General features: G+C 36.9%; 1 protein-coding gene across 1 annotated transcript in view; it reads right to left on the bottom strand.

The window, feature by feature from the left end:
* The window catches only part of LOC121380454, a 23,102-nt gene extending 4,957 nt beyond the window's left edge, over positions 1–18,145 (bottom strand). The window contains exons 1-2 of the mRNA XM_041509271.1: positions 17,668–18,145; positions 16,767–16,836 (exon numbers count right to left, since the gene is read on the bottom strand). Coding sequence (XP_041365205.1) covers positions 16,767–16,836; positions 17,668–17,968 — 371 coding nt within the window. The 5' untranslated portion in view covers positions 17,969–18,145. The remainder of the gene's footprint in view (positions 1–16,766; positions 16,837–17,667) is intronic.
* Positions 18,146–23,805: the final 5,660 nt, after the last annotated feature.

Raw genomic sequence — 23,805 nt, 5'->3', positions numbered from 1 at the left:
ATTTCTCATTTCGTGAAGTTAACAGTCATATCACACTCGTTGCGCAAGCAACTCGTGAGATGTGATTGCAAACTTCATTCGATAAGATATAAATCATATTTGACAAAAAACATGAAAAATCATATCAAACTCCACTTGTCTCAAATATAAATATGTATTTCGTTACATTTAAATAGTCCTTTCACCCATTTGTATGGGCTCGTCAGTTCAATGAAGAATGAATGAATGAATAAATGAATGAATGAATGTTTAACGACACCCCAGCACGAAAAATACATCGGCTATTGGGTGTCAAACTATGGTAAATGCAACAACAAAGTGATGATCAACATTAATGTAAACATTCAACAGTTAAATTAAAACACAGTGTAAAGAACTGTGCAAAAATACAAATATCACAGATATATAAAATTAAAATTTAGAGTAAAATTCAGTATCGCGTAAAAATTGTAATACAAATTCTGGATGGAATCGAAATGATTTCATCACATTTGTTTCTCCAAATATATCTTTTCGAGTCTCTTTGAGATGAGGACACTCCACCAAAATGTGGCGTACCATCAGAGTACACTGACAACGCTCACACTGAGGTGGAGGATCCTTCTTCAAAAAATAAATGAATGGGTCAAGTATGTATGACCGATGCGAGCACGACACAAGACTATTTCATCCTTACTGCACTGTCTATAGGAGGACTGCCACTCTACCAAGACTGGCTTGATAGAATGAAGCTTGTTCGCAATAGCACCGTCCCAATCATGTTGCCAAGTCGAACAGATAAATTCGTTGATATTATGTTTAAAATCACTATAAGGCACACCAACACTGGCATGGGGCAAATCCAAAGCAGACTTGGCAGCAGAATCTGCCTTTTCATTACCCCTGATGCCAACATGGCTGGGCACCCAACAAAATACAACATCTTTATTGGCAATAAATAAAAAGACACACTTTCGTATCACCATCCCAATTAAGGAATGGTCCAGCTTCATATTGCGCAAAGCTTGGACACACGAAAGTGAGTCAGTAAAAATAATAAACTTGGATGCTATGGAATCTTTGTTTTCTTCTAAGGCTTTAATGACTGCCCAGACTTCAGCACTAAAAATTGATGCTGAGTCAGGCAGTCTCATGGAAAGGATTGTGTCTGATGAAAAGACTGTAGCACAAGCCATAGAATTCCCATCCCGTGATCCATCTGCATACACAGGAATGTAATCACGGTACTTGTCTTGAATTTCCATGAACAATTGTTTATAAACTACAGCATCTGTACGATCTTTCTTCAGATGCGCCAGATCAAACACAATTTTAGGTGGTTTAATACACCAAGGTGGTAACACAAAATATGAAGGAGTTTCCAAAGTGTCAGTTAAATCAACGTTGGAAAGCGACAAAAAGCACTTAATGCGAAGACCAAATGTACGAATAGCATTTAGTCTTGCATCAACCAACTTCATATATTTGTTATCAAACACCGCATCATGTGTAGGATGTTTTCGTAAAGATTTAATCTAGGTAGCTACTGCAGAGAAAGCTTTGCACGTCTCGCACCCAAACAAGGTTCGTGTGCATCAACGTACAAGCTCTCTACAGGAGATGTTCTAAATGCACCAAGACAAAGCTTAATTCCCTGGTTGTGTATAGGATCTAGCATCTGCAAGTAAGACATGCGTGCCGACCCATACACAATGCATCCATAATCAAGTGTAGACCTCACAAGAGATCGATACAGACGGAGTATAACTTTGCGGTCTGCTCCCCATTCCGTATTATCAATAACTTTTAAAATATTAAGAGTTTTTAAGCCATTCTTTTTAACATATTTAAGATGGGGCACAAAAGATAGCTTCCTGTCAAATATAACCCCCAGAAATTTAGTCTCCTCCACAACTGGAATTGGATTTTTATCCAAAAACAACTGTGGATCTAAGTGGAGACCTCTTTTCTGGCAGATATGCATACAAACCGTTTTTGCCTTTGAGAATCGAAAGCCATTGTCAGTTGCCCATTGACGAAGTTTATTCAATCAAATGTGCAACTTACGTTCAATGATACTCATATCGGACGATCTGTAACAAATCTGAAAATCATCGACATATAACGAGCAATCCACACCAGGAGTTAAAGACTGGGTGATGCTGTTAATTTTCACAAAAAATAGAGTTACAGACAGGATACTACCTAGAGGCACACCCATCTCCTGTGGGTGAATGTCAGACAAAGTCGACCCCACCCGCACTTTAAAAGATCTATCTTTTAAAAATTGCGAAATAAAAACAGGAAGTCGACCTCTAAGGCCCATGCCATGGGGGTCGTTTAAAATCACATACTTCCACGTGGTATCGTAAGCTTTCTCCAAAAAAAACCCCCACTGAAACCAAGTGCTGATTATGGATGAAAGCCTCCCTACAAAACGTTTCAAATCGAACAAGATGATCAACCGTACTACTTCTAGATCTGAACCCACATTGCACATTAGTAAGCAATTTGTGAGATCCAGGATACCAGACAAGTCTACGATTGATCATTCGTTCCATGGTTTTACAAATGCACTTGTCAAAGCGATAGGGCAATAGCTAGTAGGATTGGTTGGAACAGAAATGATAATAGCTTTCCTCCAATCAGAAGTAAAGTCTCCAGAAATCCAGATGTTATTAAACAATTCAAAAGAACCATCAAAGATGATTCAGGTAAATGTTTGAATAACTGATAATGAATTTCATCTGGTCCTACTGAAGTATCATGGGCTCTACGAAGAGCATCCTGCAATTCCTCCATAGAGAAATGCCTGCATTTTCAGATGAAAAATTAATGGACTGCTTTTCAGCTTTAGTTCGGACAGATGTAAAAGCAGAAGATGAATTGTGACAAAAGTTGTCTGCCAAGGCATTGGCAATGTCACGATGAGACGTGACATCCATGTCATTGACAGACAAATGATGAACTGTATTACTGGATGCTTTACCTTTGATTTTACGGATCCTATTCCACACAGATTTTACTGATGTTTGTGAATTCAACTTGGAGACAAAAGTGCTCCAAGATGTTTTCTTACTCTATCTAATCTCTCTGCGAGCCTTAGCCCTAGCAATACGAAATGCATCCAGGTTGTCTGCTGTAGGTTCACGTTTGAACCGCTCAAGCAACCTGTTTCACTCTTTGAATGCATCTTTGCACGTATCATTAAACCATGGTTTATTGAAACGCTTTGGCACTGCCGAAGTCTTAGGAATAGTTTCATCTTTCAAGATGGAAGTGAACAAAGAGATGGGATGATGAGCATCAGTAATGGCAAATTGTTTCAGACGAGTGCTGCACAGATGCTGAAACTGACCCCAATTTGCCTTCGCCAACTTACACCGTTGAACCCTTTCAAGTGATGGTGGTCCATCATTCTCCAAAATAATGGGAAAGTGGTCACTACCACAAAGGTCTGAACTAACTTTCCAGGAGAAATCAAGAAAAAGTGAAGGACTACAAAGGGTTAAATCTACAGATTTGAAAGAACCACTTGCAGAATGAAAATATGTAAAACTTTTATCATTAAATAAAAGTAAGTCATTTTTGAGAATTAAGTCTTCTAATTGTTTACCTCTAATATTGATATCCTCACATCCCCACAAAGTGTGGTGACCATTAAAATCTCCCATAATAATAAAGGGGGAAGGGAGCTGATTAATAAGATCTCGAAATTCCTTGGTTTAAAAGTAAAATGGTTACGAGGAGGTAAATAAACTGAACATAGAGTTATAGTTTTATGAGCCGTGACCTTTTCTGCCACAGCTTGTAAATTTGTAGTTAAAGCTACTATACTCTGAGGAATGTTTTCATTAACAAGAATGGAAACACCTCCAGATGCTCTATTTTCAGTTTCATAAAACTTATGATAGAGGTTAAATCCTCTCATGGTAATATGATCAGTGTCCTTCAAGAAACTTTCTTGAAGACACACTGCATGAGGATTATGTTTTATAATTAAAAGACTTAATTCATCAAAATTGGGCCTAAGCCCACGGCAGTTCAACTGAGTGACTGCATTAGTCATCAGGGAGACGTATGGGATTGATCTTTGTTTTTTCTTTTGACTTAGATCGTGAATGATTTTGAGGCAAATCATCCATCTCATCACCCACGTCCACCGCCAAAGAATCAAACGAATTACTTATCGGGACAGAACACATTATAATTTTTTTCAAACGTCCCGAAGAGTACTCCTTACTGGCTTTCTTTCCTTTTCCTGACTAAGGAGGACCACTAGGGCCTGGCACCATAGTAGTCGACCTACCTGATGGATTATGCGAATCCAGTGACACTTGTGTAACATTTGTACATGTTTTAGGTGTTTGGAAAACTCCATTGTGTTTCTGGGCTGCCTTATCAGCCTATTTAGCAGCTCTTTCAATATCAGAAAGCTTTCAATATTTAGCCTCATCATATCTCCAAGTGATGTCAGTATTAGTTGAAATACGTCTTGTGGAAACCTTGACTGCCATAGCATACGATTTACCTGCTACGACAGGTGTTTCTGTTTCCACAAGTTTCCTATTCTCAGGAAATGGCAAGGTTTTGTCAACTTTAATCTGTTGTACCCTTTTCTCGAATTTCCATCTGGCACATTCTCGCGAATATGCGAAATGGTTCCCCTTACAGTTGATACAAAGAATGTCAATAGTACATGTTTTGCTGTCATGGTCTATCTGACCACAACGAGCACATGTCAACTTGTTTCGACATGTAGTTTGACCATGACCAAACTTCTGACACTTAAAACAGCATAAGGGATTCGGTATAAATGGCACAACAGATATACTGAGATATCCGGCTTTGACTGATTGAGGAAGGACCGGTGTATTGAAAGTTAAGATCAAAGTATTCGTTGGAACAAACTCATTGTTCCGACGAATATTAATTCTTTTCAACGATGTCACTCCCTGTAATGACAAATGTTCAGTTATTTCATGTTCAGTGACTCCTTCCAGATCTCGTGACCGGATTACCCCATTCGATGAATTGAGGGAGGCGTGAGGCGATACCTTTACTGGCACATTACACAATGAAGTGGACTTGAGAAGACACGATTAATGCCTCTCAGTCATACATTCTACAAGTAGCGAACTACTTTTCAGTTTTTTCACAGACTTTGGCTCGCCAGCGAAGCCGACAAGCCCCTTCTGAATAGCAAATGGAGATAATTTGCTCAAGGCCCCATCAACAGACGAACTGATGACAAGCAACCTCGGCCAGGATTCAGAAGTAATAACTTTTGTCTTTTTCAAGTTCAAACCAGTCCTGGACTCCTCATCAGATGATGAGGAATCCGCAACCTCGGTGTGGACCCTTTTCAGGGTCCCATCTGAAGTTTGAGAGTTGTTTTTACAAGAGTCATGGATTCATCAACCATGCCTCCACCCATCACAGAGTCCAACAAGGGGACATGAAGCTGCGGATAACCACCAGACAATCATGCCAGGGATACATGGTTCAATGAAGATGTGACGTCATTTACAACGGGAGAAATGTAGTGAAGTCATGACTACTATATCAGTATGTACATGTATAATCAGTGGTGAATTACCTTATAATTAAATAATATTGTAAGATTGGTAAACACTGTATATATAAGTAATTTATTTCCTAGTACACAACTTTTACAAAGAAAGAAAGAAATGTTTTATTTAACGACGCACTCAACACATTTTATTTACGGTTATATTGCGTCAGACATATGGTTACGGACCACCCAGATTTTGAGAGGAAACCCGCTGTCGCCTCTACATGGGCTACTCTTTTATGTGTGCTTCCCACAGACAGGATAGCACAAACCATGGCCTTTGGTGAACCAGTTATGGATCACTGGTCGGTGCAAGTGGTTTACACCTAACCATTGAGCCTTGCGGAGCACTCAATCAGAGTTTGGAGTCGGTATTTGGATTAAAAATCCCATGCCTCGACTGGGATCCGAACCCAGTACCTACCAACCTGTAGACCGATGGCTTAACCATGACGCCACCGAGGCCGGTATTTAGTATAAAACAAATGCATTCTGTTAAAACCTGTGAGAAAAACGTCAGCAAATGGTGAAAATGCTATTTGTCTTCTAAACAGCATCTCACCTGATCAAAGTTCGAAGTGCGCCTAACTTTAAAGAGCGTAATAAGTATGGTCACGCCTGTCATTGGTGAGATCTGTGAAGGAACCTGTTGTCATAAGTTATTTTGTTTTGTTTCATGCGGCCAGTAAATATATTCATTATATTAATTTATATTGGTATCAGGTACTATTAATTGCATTTGAAACATATGCAGAGTGCCACAATCTCTGTATGGAACAGGGTAGTCTAGGGCTCTTTCTAGTATATCTCAAATTAGCATTATAACGTCATATTTTTCTGATTTAAAGATTGATGGAAATGATGCATGTAGCAGCTTTAGCCACAGTTGCTATTGTTGTCTATGGGGTTTGATTTGGTGCTATAGACTTTAAAATAAGATGGTCAATATCTGCTTTTGCACGTGTACCTTTTCAATCTGTCACTTAGCACATTCATGGGACATTATCTCAGGGTTGGGAGTCGGTATCTGGATTAAAAATCCCATGCCTCGACTGGGATCCGAACCCAGTACTTACCAAACTGTAGACCGATGGCCTACCACGACGCCACCGAGGCCGGTACACAACTTTTACACTAATATACATTAGAATAATACACATTAAACAAAAGTATTTTATTATTCTGTTACAGTGTTGAACATTGTTATTGTACAATAACACAGTTCTGATAAATTGCTAGAAGGCCATAGGCGAGTCAACAAATTTAAGATAAAATCCCTTAGAAAGCTACATTCGGGTTTTTTTAATTTTCTGAATCAAATGTGGATAAAAAGTTATAAAATTTAAAATAACTGAACATCAACTGATAACGCAGATTTTTTTTTTTAAATATCAAACGATAATTAATTAAGGATTGAACGATCTATATACTTTATGGAAGATTTGTTGTAAAGCGGTTAGAGTATGAAGTTTGAACTAATTATTTAGAAGATTTATCAATTAATTTATTATATTAAAATTGCAGTTGTCATAAGCTGAATTAGTGAAAAGTGAATGTGAAGACTGATTTGAAAGGGATAAAGTGTGTGGATTTCAGAGGAAGTTTGTGATTGTGTGATATTATTCTCAGAAAGGACAGGTCGCGTAATTGTGCACGAAGGCGTATGTATTTTCGCGCTTTTAAGTAGTCGATTTGGTGTTTTTGTCAAATGTGACAGAGCTGCGCTCATGTCTCTCTTTTGATTTGTTGAGCATTCTCTTCTATAAATTCTAATAGAAGCTTCGTTTTTGTGGCCTGTCATATACATTATGTGTCTCAGTCCAAAACCGGAGTCGTTTAAAGCCTGAATTGTCACTATCTCTCACAGTGCAGACGATATTGGGATAACATAGAAACGATGGAATCCTGGGGGATTCCGTTGTTGACGTAATTGATAAAACGTAGTTCCGGTAATAACATTCTGGGGTGTTTTTGTTTACAAAAAAAAAGTGCAGTTCCACATTAATGGAAGAATGAACCTTGGTTTTTTAGATGACGTGATAGCATTTTAACCAACCCAGACGCCTATTACAAAACAGTAATTATAAAATGGAATTATATATTTTTATACAATGTACGTAACAATACTGTTAGCTTCCACAATTCGAATATCACATAGTGTAATATAATTTCTCGCAAAATGTCTCCAACTGTCTACCTGTTTTGGATCTCTCCCCATTCTTTGCTGAAATGGCTAGCAATTTCATCATCTGTGTGTTTTGATAGTACTAAACCAAATAACTTCCGGCTGGGTCAAAGTTCGAGGTGCATCCATCTTTTGATGGAGAAGTGAACACCACAAGTCCTGTGATTGGTGATAAATGTTCGTGTGTTGGTTGTAAAAAAAAATAGTTTCATCTACAATTTTATTTCATTTAGTACCACTGTGTCAAGAAGCCCTGTGCTTGACACATGCACGGGGTATCTGTAAAAAGAAAGTACTCGAATTTTGTGTGGAACTAGTGTTAAAAAATACCTTGTAATCATTTATTCAAACAATTAGCCAGCTGTTTTAGAAACACAAAATAGAAGCATTTATTATTACACATGTGATTAAACAATAGCTTCCTACATATCATCGATTATCGCACTACAACCTTCCATGGACATCAACCAAAAGGTTGAGTGATATAAATTAAATTCTATTATGGGTAATACATAGGATATTAAAACTCGCCAACATCCCGTACCACGTCTATGTCCCTCGTGAAACAATTCTCATTGTCACTCGCTAATGCTCGTAACAACTGTTAATGTTCCATGACCTCGGACGACGGTTCCTTAACATTGTTTCATCTCAGCCATATCAACAATTCGCAAAACTTTCTTGGATCATCAAAATAACTTCTACTTATAGTCCAAGAGCTAGGTCATATCATGAGTTAATCATTGATCTGCATTTGGAGATGGTTTGTTGATTAATTAGGTCACCAGAGGTCAAAAGGTCACAATGTTTTACCGATACTTAAAATTGGTCCATTTTCCTCAGTCAGACTTCTCTTTTATGTTTATAAAATGTTATCACATTTTAAAAACAGCTTTTGTATACTTCTAGGCAAATATAATGAATGAATGAATGTTTAACGACACCCCAGCATGAAAAATACATCGGCTATTGGGTGTCAAACTATGGTAAATGCAAATCTAAAGAAACACCAATATAAAAATCCAACAGTTAATTAAAAACACAATGTAAAGAACTGCGTAAAAATACAAATATCACAGATATATAATGTTAAAATTTAGAATAAAAGTCAGTATCACGTAAAAACTCCAATAAAAGTTCTGGATGGAATCGAAATGATTCCATCACATTTCTTTGTCCAAATAATTTTTTTCGAGTTGCTGGCAAATGCTTACACTCCATCACAATGGTGTCGCACCGTCAGAGTACACTGACATTGCTCACATTGAGGTGGAGGTTCTTTCTTCAAGATAAATGAATGGGTCAAGTAAGTATGACCGATGCGGGAACGACACAAGACTACCTCATTCTAGGCAAATAGAAGAGGAAAATAACATGTTTAGTCAAATGGTTCTGACTTAAAATATATAATTTGATATGGCGGTATGTCGTAATTTCCGACATTTAAAGGTAGTGCAAACATAATGCCATATACGTTTTAATGGTATGATTAAATAGTTCCACTCAAATGAAAGATAGTAGCATCATTGATGTGCATTTCTACATGGTTGGTAGATTAATGAGGTTAGCAGAGGTCACAAGGTCACCATTTGGTTTTACTAACGTCTAAGATCTGAGCCATTTTCTTCGGACAAACGGCTTCCTTATTTCTATAAAATCTGGTTATCAAGTCTTTTAAGCAGTTGTTGTATACTTCTTCGCAAACATACTAGGAAACTAACAGGTTTTAGATAACTTCACCTTCGGTCTGACGAAAACTTCGATATCTCGATTGGAAGTGACGGTCTCGGTCGAGTTGCTATACAACCTAGTAATAACGGCCGTAGAAAACTCAAACTTCGAAATCTCAATAAACTCGATCTCTTGAGCTAATTCTTTGGTCCCGCCATAACAATTTAATAGAGTATGCACCTCTAAAACTCGACGGGCTTGGATTTATCAAACTGTCGTTTTAACATCTATAAAATACGTCAACGTCTATTGTATCATTTACTTTCTGTTATTTATATATGCATGTAAATGCCTTCTGTTTTTTTGTGTGTTTTGTTTTGTTTTTGGTCAATAAATACCTGAAGCCTATATGCCCAAGCATATATTTCAAATTCATCCGGATTATCCTTTTTGTTTTGATATTTACTTACTTTTACAATATACGCAAAATTAATGTACCACATACGTCGAAGATGCTGGGGTGGGGTGGGATGGGATAGGGTGGCGTGGGGTGCGGTTACATAGATATATTAATTCTACTTTCAACTGGGGATGCATAGTTTTCAGAGTTCAGAGGTAGGCACCGAAGCGCACGGTTCTTATAATATTAAACAAAATCAACCAGCTGTAATGCAGGTTCAAATTTGAACTCTTATATATCAATTTCAAAAACTCCAACTCCCTGAAACTCGAACTATTTTCCCTTCAAGATCAAAGTTTCATGATATTTGGTCCGCTACTATGAACATAAAAAGCATTTAATTCACATGGAAACTTTATCTCATATGGTAGTAAACACCATAAGGGTCTTGTAAAATTTAGACATGTACGCTACATCAGGTAGACTTTTAAAGGATTTGCCCCCCCCCCCCCCCCCAACCCCCCCAACCCAAATTGTGACGGACGTGACATTTCTTTTCAATATCTTTATTAAAATTCCACAATGATGAAAATCTTTACCATAGACATAGAAACCTTCATACCCTTGTAACTTGTGCATAAAATGTTCGGTCATGAATTATGTAATTATTTTTTATAACTAATTTGAAATGTCACGTCCGTCACGTTTTTGATAATAAAAGTTTATTTTTCTTTAAAAATTGTAAAGTTAAAAACAAAACCTCATGTATTTTCCTACTTCTTTATCTACTTTAAAATATAATGAATTTAAGTTTGATGAAATTTGAAAATATATTTTGTGACGGACGTGATATAAGAATATATATTTGCCAAGATTTTGACTGTTTAATCATATGTAAAATTTGTACCATAAATATAGAAACCTTCGTACCCTTGTAACTTGTGCCTAACATTTTAAGTCATGAATTATGTAATTAATTAATTGATTTTTATAACTAATTTGTAATGTCAAATCCGTCACATATTTGATAATAAAAGTTTACTTTTCTCTGATAGTTGTAAAGTTAAAAATAACACCTCATGTATTTTCAACTTCTGTAGCTGGTTTAAACGATAGTGAGTTTCATTTTGAAGAATGTCCTGTGATTTTGATGAAATTTTAAAATATATTTTGTGACGGACGTGACATTTTTGTGACGGACGTGACATAAGAATATATATTTGCCAATATTTTGACTGTTTAATCATATGGAAAATATTTATCATAGACATAAAACCTTCATACCCTGGTAATAGTCAGCCAGCCAACATTGATAAAAGGGCCTGGAAAATGTTTGGATGGCATTTCTTTGTTACAATCAATCTAGCTGCACAGATATGTCCTATATAGTCTCCAGATCAATGTCCAGATGGATGCCAGTTGATAAAATGCCTAATTTAGCCATGAATCAACATTCAAAATGGCCGCCATATGCACTTGAATGAACAATTTTGAGAACAAGTAACACATCACAATTCATGAATATAATTGGCTTTGGCCTGTTTCATTACATATAAATATAATATAAACATGTCAATCGCTATGAGAATTCTGCACACAACACATTTAACATAAAAATCCAAGATGGCTGCCATTAAAGTCCAGATACATACATAATACTTCAAGCTGAGGTGACCAGAAAGTCTTGGATTCAGCTATTTCCATAGGATTACAACACTGTTCTGCATTACATCCACAACTAGGTGTGCAGATTTGTTGTACTTTACTGCATTTACAGGCATAAGATCTGCACTCAGTTTGGCAACTGCATGCCACCAATTCAAGACACACATGGATGCTCGCTGTATACTTTTCAACAGGATTTGTTTTACCAAATCCCGCGAATGAGGATGCTGTGTCTGAACCTGTCAGCACGTGGAATCCAAGTAGGTTGTTCTTGACAGACTGCGGTAGCTTCTGTGAGATTTCATGAACTGGATAGATGCGTCGATCTCTTGCAGTTCATCCAATTATCTACACACGGCATTTTATGTCTCCAAAGAAATGGACCAGAAGAAGTAGAACATCTGTGTCTTGACAATATACCATTATCTGCTTATATCCTGCACATTTGGCCTCGAGACCTTGCAAAATGAGCCTTGTGTCTACTTCTTCGTGGTCACAACTAAGAGTTGAAATGTGTCCTCTGGATGTAGATGCAGCCTTTTCAGTAGAGCTGAAACCACCACCTACCACCACTGCACAGTTTGAGGATACTTGCTCTGATCTACCCATCAGGTTATCAGATAGAAATGAAGCACGATCTGCTTTGTTTTCACTCAAAGCAATAACTGTGGCCACACATGTGAAAATGGCACTTCACCACTAGTGATCTAGTTTTTCTGCCTGTCTTGACTCTTGTCTGTGTCTTGATGGGGCCGTAACCAATGTATCGGTAGAAAATCATATCTACCCTAGTAGCACCTTGATCAAAGTGCCTCAACACTGTTTTGTCAAATACATCTGTGTAGACTGCAAATGTCCTACAAGCAACTGGTTTGCCTAATCTCTAAATAAGTGCATGCCCATCTATGAGGACACATGCAATCTGGACAGCATTTTCTACATCTGTAGAACATGTGCTGACATCTTCTGCAGATATTCCAAGCAAAGCAGATTTGGCATTTCAGTTTCTACTTTCATCTGTCTTTGCTACTGACAGGGGGACTTCCGCAAGTTCATGCTTCAGGGTGTTCTCCATGTTTACCATACGACCTGACTGTAGGGCATTAAACAACCTTTGCATGAGGTGTCTGTCTGCTTTTACTTCTTTTTGGATATTTGCAGCTGTATTTACCACAGACTTGTAGAGGAGTGCAAATGTCTTCTGCTTTCTTATTGGAGAAAAGAAAGGTACTGACTTTTCAACTAAGTGGTCTGTCACAAAGTCACCAACCACCTTAATGACATGTGTCTTTGCTGAAAGTAGTTGCTCTTGGATGTCTTCAGATGCTATATCTCTAGTAGTCAGTGTTTCGATGTTTGTGACTTTTTGTTGTTGCGTTCCGGAGCTATTTCCTGAACAGAAAATACTCCAAATCTGGCAAACTGTTCAACTAGTTTCTTGACATGTGCTTCATCATTCTTCACCTTTGATGGAAGTGCATCCTTTCGAGTTGATAGCGACTCGTCTTCCTCTTCTACCCCCAACAGCTCCTTTGTTGCATTTGATATTGTGGATCTCTCTCCCCATATTAAGCAGAACCTGTCATGAACTGTATCATTTCTTGTAATTCCAATGATCCCATTTGATAGCTTGCACAATTTGTTCACCCATTCAGTAGACTGGTCGATTAGTACCTGGCTGAATTTCTTCTTGCTTTTCTTCACGACAAAGTTTCCTTCCATAAACTCTGCATATACCTCAAGAGCGGTTTCATGCAAGGCCAGCATTTCTGCATAGTAGACAGGACCCCATCTAGCGTAGTTGACATGATCGTACACACAAAACCTTGGCAGCATCCCCCCTAGTGTTTGGGTGTGTAGCTTCCAATTCCCATCCCAGTTTGTTCAAATGAAGTCTAGCATGATCTCTACAAGCTCCAGGTAGGTGGTCCAATATGCATAGTTTAGTTCGCTGATGAACAAGTCATCAAACTCCTTCCAGAGTTTCTGTATGTCTTGGCACATCAAGATGTCTGCCAATCTGCACACAGTTTCACATGTGACTTCATTCTTGGGATTCTTCTCAATGAGTCCATGTATTCGTGAGACCTGTTCATTCAGTTCTGTCGGGAATCGTACACCATCCCAACTCCGGAATGCTGACCACTTGATTCAGAAGAGAGCCTTGTATGCTAACATATGGCCACGGACCACTCTGTAGTATGCTTGTCCCTCCATGTTAGCATATGTAGAATTGTGCCTCCACCCAAACATCATCTAAGCCAGCACACTCAACATGTTGACCAATTGCTTTCAAGAAGTTGAAGAGAATGTGCAAGTACTATGACATTGTCATATTTCTTAGGATTTGACCAGCACAGCTCCTTTGACCGAATGTACAGGGGTAGATCTCCAACGACAACCACATGCTTTTGCCCCAGGTGTTGAGCAGTCTTCTGAAATCGATTCAGTAGTGTAGTAGCAGTGTCATTGTTGTCTGCAGGAGCCTGAAGTATCGGCATCATGCCAACTGTTGTAGTTGGTGCATCTACATTGAAAGCTGACCAAGAGGGAGACTTCTGGTCTCTTCTCTTCTGCACAAGGTCCATGCCTGATTTAGACCATGACCCAATCCTTCATCTATCCCCCGTTGATCCAGCTGAATCTCAGGGAGGAGAGATTTGGGTCTTCCGCCAGAGCCTTCTATGCACGTGTCCAATTCATGTAGCTTCTGAAGAAGGTTTGAGTCTAGTGTCCTGTTTCGTTCATTGTCTGTTGTGCGTTCTCTTGTGGTGCTGCAGGGCCACGCTGCCACAGAACACACAGGGTGCTGTGGAATGTGTTCTTCCCATCTATCGTTTCTTCAAGGACATCAATGTTGTCAAATGATGCTATGACAATACGATCAAACTGATAGGGAACAATTCCATTAGGAATGTATATGTACCCATTCTGCTTATATCGTTGTAGAATATGATTTGCAATTGTTGTGTCTACCCGACGTACGGTGTCTATGCCAATAGTGTGTCCAGCAGCATGAAACAAGTTAACTAGTTTTTCTGATCTTGTAGCCTGGTGCAGAGCTAAGCCAAGACCCACATGTTTAGGGGTGTCCTGATGCACCAGCTGCCTTTCGTTTATATTTCAAAGCACCAACCGGCTCCATGTCTACTCCCTATGCTTGTCTGAAATTAATTGAACATCATGCTACGGAGATAATCATAAATATTTGTAAATGTAAGTTTCTGAGAACATTGTAGTCAAAACCTACAATTAAAAACAAATTTTATGAAAATCCATTGACTACAGAGGGAGATACAGCACATAAAGATATCTTATCTGTCAAAATCATGAGAATGGCGGCCATTTCTTTTTACATTATTTTTTGGCACGTTAACAGCAAAATCCAAACTGGCATCCACCCTAATGATGTTACCTGAGGTACATTGAACAAGTCTGGCTAGTTACTTTCATTGTAACACAGAGATTCCATGCTTTTAAATAATTATCTGTGTTGGCTGGCTGACTATAACTTGTGCCTAACATTTTTAGTCATGAATTATGTAATTAGTTAGTTGATTTTTATAACTATTGTGAAATGGCACGGTCGTCATGTTTTTGATAATAAAAGTTTTGTTTTATCTAAAAGTTATAAAGTTGAAAACAAAAGATAATGTACGTTCCTACTTCTTTACTGTTTTAAAAGTTTGTGAATTTAATTTTGAAGAATTCCATGTCAACTTGATGAAATTTAAAAATAATGTTTGTGCCGAACGTGACATGAGAATATAAATTTGCCAAGATTTTGATTGATTAACATATGTATTGTTTTCAGTCACATTATTCACTGCAGCAGTGGGTGATTTCATAAGCTTAGAATTTTTCATTTCAATGTGCATGAAATGACTGGTGGAAACATTTGATTTCTGCTCATTTTAATTTTACCTTTTCATGAAATTAGAGGTGAATAATAAATTTCAGCAAGACTTTGCCTTTACACTGTATGGGATATTTTACTAGTATAATAATTATATACAAAGTTTAATCAGATGTCATCGTTACGATTTGAATCAGGATTTCCACCATTTTATGAGTTAACTTTGAATTGTGACAAAATGCCACGTCCGTAACGGTACTTTTATTGATTAATTATGGATTATTAAATTGTATCGACTGTCTATTTGTTTTATCTGCATGTCATTGTAAAACAACCTAGTGACCTAACAAAATAATTCTTTGGATATAAGATAGAAGATATAAGAGAGCAGAGTATATAGGTTGAACTTGTACAAAAATGTCTTGTGTCCAAATGATGTCACGTCCGTCACGCTCATTAATATGTAAATTTATCCAAAAATACAAGTACAAAATATATTTTTTCTTGGGTGAAGTAAATATCACTTATATGGTTTCTATTAATACAAAATGTAAAGAAAAGTAAAAACAAGTTTCCATGAAACATAGTTTTTTGGTGTCAAAATGTCACGTACGTCAACACCCACCCCCGTTAATTTGGAAGCCTGTTCAAAACATTAGCGTCAACTAAATTTAACCATATCACTATTTTGTTTCGAACGACTTAAAATTCAAAATCCCCCCATCCAATTAAAATACATAATTAAAATTTAACCCATAACCTTTCCTCTACCCTGGATCAGGCCACTGGTAATGCCTGAACCCAATCGATGCAGGCATGGAAAAACGGTTTGCAGCTATTTGACCAAACAACTTTACTAGTTACAAATATGCACCTGCCAGTAAATCTGTGTTCCGTAATAAAGAACAAACAATGCATTGGAAATACACATTTGTTACCAGCAATTATTGCCGGTGTCGTGAAACATGTCCGCCGTTATGGCATGTTCAACTGTCCATTTTGGATCCACAAAAAAGAAGAAAAAGGTGGCCAATGTATTTTGTGGCCGTTATAGAAGTTCTAACCATTCAATTTGGTCCAAAAATAATGGCCGCTGGTCGCAGTGGACAGGTACCTGTTATATACATGTTAAATAAAGAAGAAGGTGCATTGAGCGTGATTTATGATGGCTGTTAAGAAAAGGTGGCCGTTATATACATGTCACCGTTTGACCAGTCTCGACTGTATTTACAGTACTCAATTATTTCTGAAAAGGTTCACACACATGCACACTATCTCAATCATCTATCCAACCATCCACCCATCCATCCATCCATCCATCCATCCATCCACCCGTCCATCCATCCATCCATCTGACACATATCTTGATAAAGGATATTTATCTCGTTATATGCGGCGATACAAAATCATCTTAACAGACATGTTTAGTACTTACTTTGGTGTGTCAAAAGAATATTGGGAACTGAATCCAAGCACACGAGACACCCAGTGTTCAACTACCACATCTGTAACGAGATGTTGACATAGGTAATGTAAATTATCATTTTGCTTTACAGTCTGTTCATCGCTCAATTCAACCACCCACCATCCATCGGTCCATTCAACCAGCCAGTCATCCATTCATACATCCATTTATTAATATCCACGAAAGACGATAAACAGTAATTGCTCAACAATTATAACTAAAGCCTAAAATATAATATATTTACTATACTATAATAAACTAGTATTATTGCTCTATTTAAAAAACATATATCTAAGAGCAGCTAGTTATGAAACACCACTAAGTTTAACGATTCTACTGACTTGGACATTGGAAAACAAAAACAGTTTTAAAGGTATTTATTTCAATTATTCTATACCCTACGAAGTCATGTTCTGCATAAACGTTATACTTTTCATGTGATCATACACAATTATACGCTTTAAAGGAACGAGCCATATCGTTGTGTGAAGAAGGAAAGAAGGAAGGAAGGAAAGGAGTAAAGAAGCAATATTTATTTAATAACACCTCAGCAGATTTTAAACTTGGGTTATTTTTTTGTCTAACATATACTTAACAATGTGATCGTCATATAACAGAATAAAAACCTGTTGTCGCCAAATAGGCTACTCGTACCGATAAAGCAGAAAGGAATCTTTTATATGCATTTTTAAATTGACAGGACAGTACGTACCACGGCCTGCGAACCATCTATGGGTTTGCGCTAGATCCCGTCCATCTAGGTGTAGAGTACCCTATGTTAATGGCGACAAAGAAACGTATGAGATGAAACCCCAAAAGCAAGAAAAAAATAGGTAACTTCTAAAATACACCAATAGAAGTAAGATCTTACCCCTGTCGTTTGAACTGTACACCATCCATCCTGGCGCTGCGGTGTAATTCAGAGCTGGTGGTCCTCCACTATGAGTCATGCACTGGTGCTCATCCAGATTGTAAGAAAAAGCCACACACGCCGAGTTTCTGTAGCACAGCACAGCACAGTGAACACGTAAGTTTGATTCAGTTTTCAGTATATTGTTGACCACCTTGGTATTATCTTCACCAACATTCATATAGACGATGTACCCACAAACTGCGGACACCAGCAACGGCTTGAGACTTAGGAGGAAAACACGCCACAGAAGAGACGACATTGCGCTGCATTGAGTGCAAAAAGTGTGTGTTTTTTAAAATGCTTGAGTATATCTGTTATGAATTATCACGCGATGTTTTGATTAACACGTTGCGCTCTTACTAGGTGGAAAATGTGTCTAAGTTAAACTACTGAAGTTGTAGATCTTATTTGTTATAAAATATCACATGATATTTAACACTAGATGAATAAAATTGGATGCCCCACCTCATGTCCTAATGCACTATTCAGATGTCTTCTGAAGTGTAGCTTTCAGGAAAGAAAATCGATGGTTGGGCACTTCAAAAGAGATGAGTATTGCATTTGTTGTACATTGATTTTGGAAAACAAGAAAACCAAAACCAAAAAGAAAACAAAACAAAAAAACAACAACCCCACCCCAAAACAAAACAAACACCTTAAAATAAAACCATTAGATATGCTTTATTAACATGAGATAAAAGGAAGTTGGTGTTCCATTCGTAAATAAAAGATGTAATTTTTGATGTCATAATGGTGCTCTAATTTTGATTGCATAAAATAACAAATATTAAATATGGAAATATACGACTTCTGATCAATACGTTCTAAGACATGGCATTGCTGTGGGCTGTTCCCTTCAAAATAATCACCCCAGATGATATTAATTTGTTCCCATTTGGCGGACATATAGTATGTTTGTGAATTGAATTTGTATTGGCAAACTACTTTTGAGAGTGGCGCCAATAGGTCAAACGGATATGGTGATATAACATGCACTTTTAACTGGACCTTACATCATATGAAATGTCTGAAATCCATTAAAATGGGTGTATTTTGGTAAAATACCTCATGGCTTGGAAATATTGGGATGGTGTAGATAATTATCAAAATATGCATTTATTGCAAAACAACAGTAAATTGTAAAAACAAAGTGTTAATGTTAGCTGCTGCAAGAAAGATTACAAACATTTTTTTACATTATTAGACATCACAGCTTGATAACATAGAAAGCTTCCAATATCTTGATATTATTTTTCTAAAATCGAATAGATTGACAAAGGTTAGGGAACATTGCTAGCCAAGGCAAGGGCTGGATTTGATGCCTCTGTAGATGAACTGTAACAGCACGTGGACGGTGAGCCCTGACATTATCATCCTGGAACAAAAGCGTACGAGGAGGGGGCAGGGGTGGGAGGCAACTCTTCCCCCCCCCCCTCCCCATATGCTGGAGCAAAACATCAAATTCAGGCAAAAAATAAGCATATATTCGGGCAAAATGTGCTAACCTGAAACGTTTTTACCATATATTTCCATCGTTCTACCCTCAACATTAGTTATAATTCTAGAAAAAATGTGTAGTGATTCGTTTGCAACAATATATATCTGTTTGGTAGTAACGCTAATATGAATGTTGTTATTCAGATTCGGTAATTTTCATTTAATTCGGGCAAAAGTCAGGCAGGAAAGAAGGAAGAAAATGGTTTATTTTACACATTTTATTTACTGTTATATGGCGTCGGACATAATTTTGGTAAAGGACCACACATATATTAAGGGACGAACCCCGATGTTGCCACTTCATGCGCCACTCTTTTTGATTAGCAGCAAGGGATCTTTTATATGCACCATCCCAAAGACAGGATATCACATACCACTGCCTTTCATGTACCAGTCGTGGTGCACTGGCTGGCCCACTGACGGGGATCGAACTACATGAAACTGATAGAGTTTTGTTTAGCTCATAATACTCTAATTAAAACAACTGGACAAGCGAGACATTTTGTCCTGCTAGAGTCTGAACTTCAAAACCATGCTTCTTTCTAGCATAAGACAGTATGATGTAAAGTATATTAAATAATTAAATCCTAAAGTTTAGTTTAAAAACAAAATAACAAAGAGAGTATGACGGTTTGACAAGTTCACGGCAATTACCGTTTTCAACTTGTACATAGATATGTCTTGGATAAATCTAATAAATCTGTTCCAGCTATAAACGTATTCACCCGTGTACTCTATTTTAATCGATTACCGCTTTCATCCCTGTTTTTGAGTTTTTTATGTTCATGCATCATTAAATCTTGCGATATAAACGTATTGGTTTTTCCTTAAACGCGCTCTGCCACGGATGGTTGACCTAATTACTGACCCAACAAAATATTATATGACAATATATACATTTGATTTGTACCTAAAAGTATTTTATTGAACCATCTACATAACTACCATATCACACTTATTATTGATATTTTATAAAAATAATTGAATTATGGATACGCTACATAATTCTGAGAAAAATAACAGCTATTTGGAGAGCAGAGGTGTGACGTATTATTTTGAGTCACGTGTCGGGCATTCCCCGAATAACCGCAGTGCCAAAACGATTTACCAAGCTCGTGTAACGAGAACGCTTGACCGTCCTCTGCGACGTAGGGTAAATAGAAACAAACAAAGCAATAAAAATAAGTTATTAAAAATTAATAAAAACATGTACTGAATGATATTAAGCTTATACATTAATTTATTTTAGTAACAGAAGCATGTTAAACGTCGATAATCCCGACTAGTTAGGCCTTTGCATCTATAGGTATATTTATCGTTAGTTGTACGCGAAAAACTCTAAACATCTGGATCACAAACACCGTCATTTTCCACCTTGTCAAATTCATTATTATACAAAATATGCCATAACAGCTGACTTGGGATAGGAATTGTTACATTTTTAAAGAATACTCTGAACTAGACGGTGTTTATATACGGTGTGACTATATATACGAAGGCCGTGTCTATAGCCTCCACTAACGAGGGCTGGCTATATTCACAGCAAAAATGTATATAGGCGGTAAATAAGTACGTATTTGATTGATCCATATTACCGAACCATCTGGAACAGGAGGAATACATACTAAGTACTGTACGAACAGTGCATTTTCTGAACAGGGGACGGGGTGAGGGAGTATATGAATTTAGCGGACCCTTTTGTGTACGTTTTCCATAGACATATGAATAGCGTCATATTGTCCCTACAGTACTAACAAAAAATTAATTATAATAAATAAATAATAAATAAATAAATAATAACAAAACAATAACAATAACAATAACGATAACGATAACGATAATGATGATGATGAATAAATAAATAAACAAATAAAAATAGCAATTACAAATTATCAGCGGCTGAGGTAGATTAACTGAAAGAGAAACTAACTACGGACAGTACACAAACTAACAACAGGGCTTGAACTTAATAATTTTCACTGATTGCAATTTTGAGGCTGCTTACGTAAACATTTTGGTAAAAAAGTTAATTTTACCGTAAATAAATATGACTAAAAGGTAATTGCTGTATTTAGTGACATTTCAAATTGCTCAAAATTGCAAGGGCCAATAAAACTCAAAATATTTTTTTTTTAATAGGTTACTAGTAAAGCTTAGACCACTCTCGGGTCCCCCTCTAAATTTATGTAACCTTTCTATAACAACCGCCCCCACCCACCCCACCCCACCGCGACGTGATTTTACCAACATTATAATACATGTAATAATAATAATAATAATAATAATAATAATAATAATAATAATACAGAATTATTATTACTACTACTACTACTACTACTACTACTACTACTACTACTACTACTACTACTACTACTACTACTACTACTACTACTACTATTATTATTATTATTATTAGCCTACTACTACCTTTTTGGGGTGGAGGGGCGGTGTTTTATCTGGAGGAGTTTTGGCTATAAAAATGCAAGATCAACCGTCCCCACCCACCCCACCGCGACGTGATTTTACCAACATTATAATACATGTAATAATAATAATAATAATAATAATAATAATAATAATAATACAGAATTATTATTACTATTACTACTACTACTACTACTACTACTACTACTACTACTACTACTACTACTACTACTACTACTACTACTACTATTATTATTATTATTAGCCTACTACTACCTTTTTGGGGTGGAGGGGCGGTGTTTTATCTGGAGGAGTTTTTGCTATAAAAATGCAAGCCCACCCACCCCACCGCGACGTGATTTTACCAACATTATAATACATGTAATAATAATAATAATAATAATACAGAATTATTACTACTACTACTACTACTACTACTACTACTACTACTACTACTACTACTACTACTACTACTACTATTATTATTATTATTAGCCTACTACTACCTTTTTAGGGTGGAGGGGCGGTGTTTTATCTGGAGGAGTTTTGGCTATAAAAATGCAAGATTAACGTGCGTGCACACACGCACAAACGGCAGGCTGAACTTGTCCCCTGCACGTAGAACTGGATTCAACTGGGTTAAGTAAAAATTAGCCAACCTTTGGACGACAAAACATGCAACAGTACACTGTGTTTTTACTACTACTACTATTATTATTATTATTATTATTATTATTAGCCTACTACTACCTTTTTGGGGTGGAGGGGCGGTGTTTTATCTGGAGGAGTGGTGTTTTATCTGGAGGAGTTTTGGCTATAAAAATGCAAGATCAACCGCCCCCACCCACCCCACCGTGACGTGATTTTACCAACATTATAATACATGTAATAATAATAATAATAATAATAATAATACAGAATTATTACTACTACTACTACTACTACTACTACTACTACTACTACTACTACTACTGCTACTACTACTACTACTATTATTATTATTATTATTAGCCTACTACTACCTTTTTGGGGTGGAGGGGCGGTGTTTTATCTGGAGGAGTTTTGGCTATAAAAATGCAAGATCAACCGCCCCCACCCACCCCACCGTGACGTGATTTTACCAACATTATAATACATGATAATAATAATAATAATAATAATACAGAATTATTATTACTACTACTACTACTACTACTACTACTACTACTACTACTACTACTATTATTATTATTAGCCTACTACTACCTTTTTGGGGTGGAGGGGCGGTGTTTCATCTGGAGGAGTTTTGGCTATAAAAATGCAAGATTAACGTGCGTGCACACACGCACAAACGGCAGGCTGAACTTGTCCCTGCACGTAGAACTGGATTCAACTGGGTTAAGTAAAAATTAGCCAACCTTTGGACGACAAAACATGCAACAGTACACTGTGTTTTTACGCTATACATTAAAACCGAAATATCACTTTGCGAACCAGTCAAAATAATTTGCACAAGCGCCTAATAATAATAATAATAATAATAATAAATGGCGAGTTCATGTTCCGACTGTTTATTATTTTATTTCAGCATATTCGCGGTTATTTTTCGTCATGAAATAATATATGTTTTATTATTTGTCATGTATATAGCCGCCCTCATTTGCCAAGTCTCTATACATGGCGATCGTTTATATAAAATCCGCAAATACATTATACGGTTGTCATATATATAGCCTCATCACTACGAGTCTGTTTTCCCGTATTTTTATAATTTTTGTACAAGAAGACTTCCAAATTTTAAAAATGAAGCGTGTCGTGGAATTCCCTCGATCGTAGTTCAATTAAAATGTTTTGGATCATACAGTAACTAGGTTTGGTATTCCAAATGAATGTAATTTCCATTTATAATGCATATTTAGAGAAACAAGGCCCACTAAATCCGCGATTGAGCTCCTTTAATAGAAATTCTTAATGGAATCCAAGCTAATATATCAATAAATATCAACTTAGATTTGCTTCTGTTGTTTTTTGTTTTGTTTTTTTGGTGTGTATAATGTAATAATCATGTAACACGATTTGTGTTTTAAGTCAACTCAATAACCTACGCAATCTCCCGTTAAAAGATCTTACACAACAATCAATGCCTTAACGATGCCTTAAGGTCTGGTCGTAACGAGTATGAAATGATCGATTTAG

This window comes from Gigantopelta aegis, chromosome 9, assembly GCF_016097555.1.
Source record: "Gigantopelta aegis isolate Gae_Host chromosome 9, Gae_host_genome, whole genome shotgun sequence".
In the NCBI taxonomy this organism is placed as follows: Eukaryota; Metazoa; Mollusca; class Gastropoda; order Neomphalida; family Peltospiridae; genus Gigantopelta; species Gigantopelta aegis.
The sequence above is the reverse complement of the archived record's forward strand: the minus strand, read 5'-3'. Positions and strand labels throughout refer to the sequence as shown.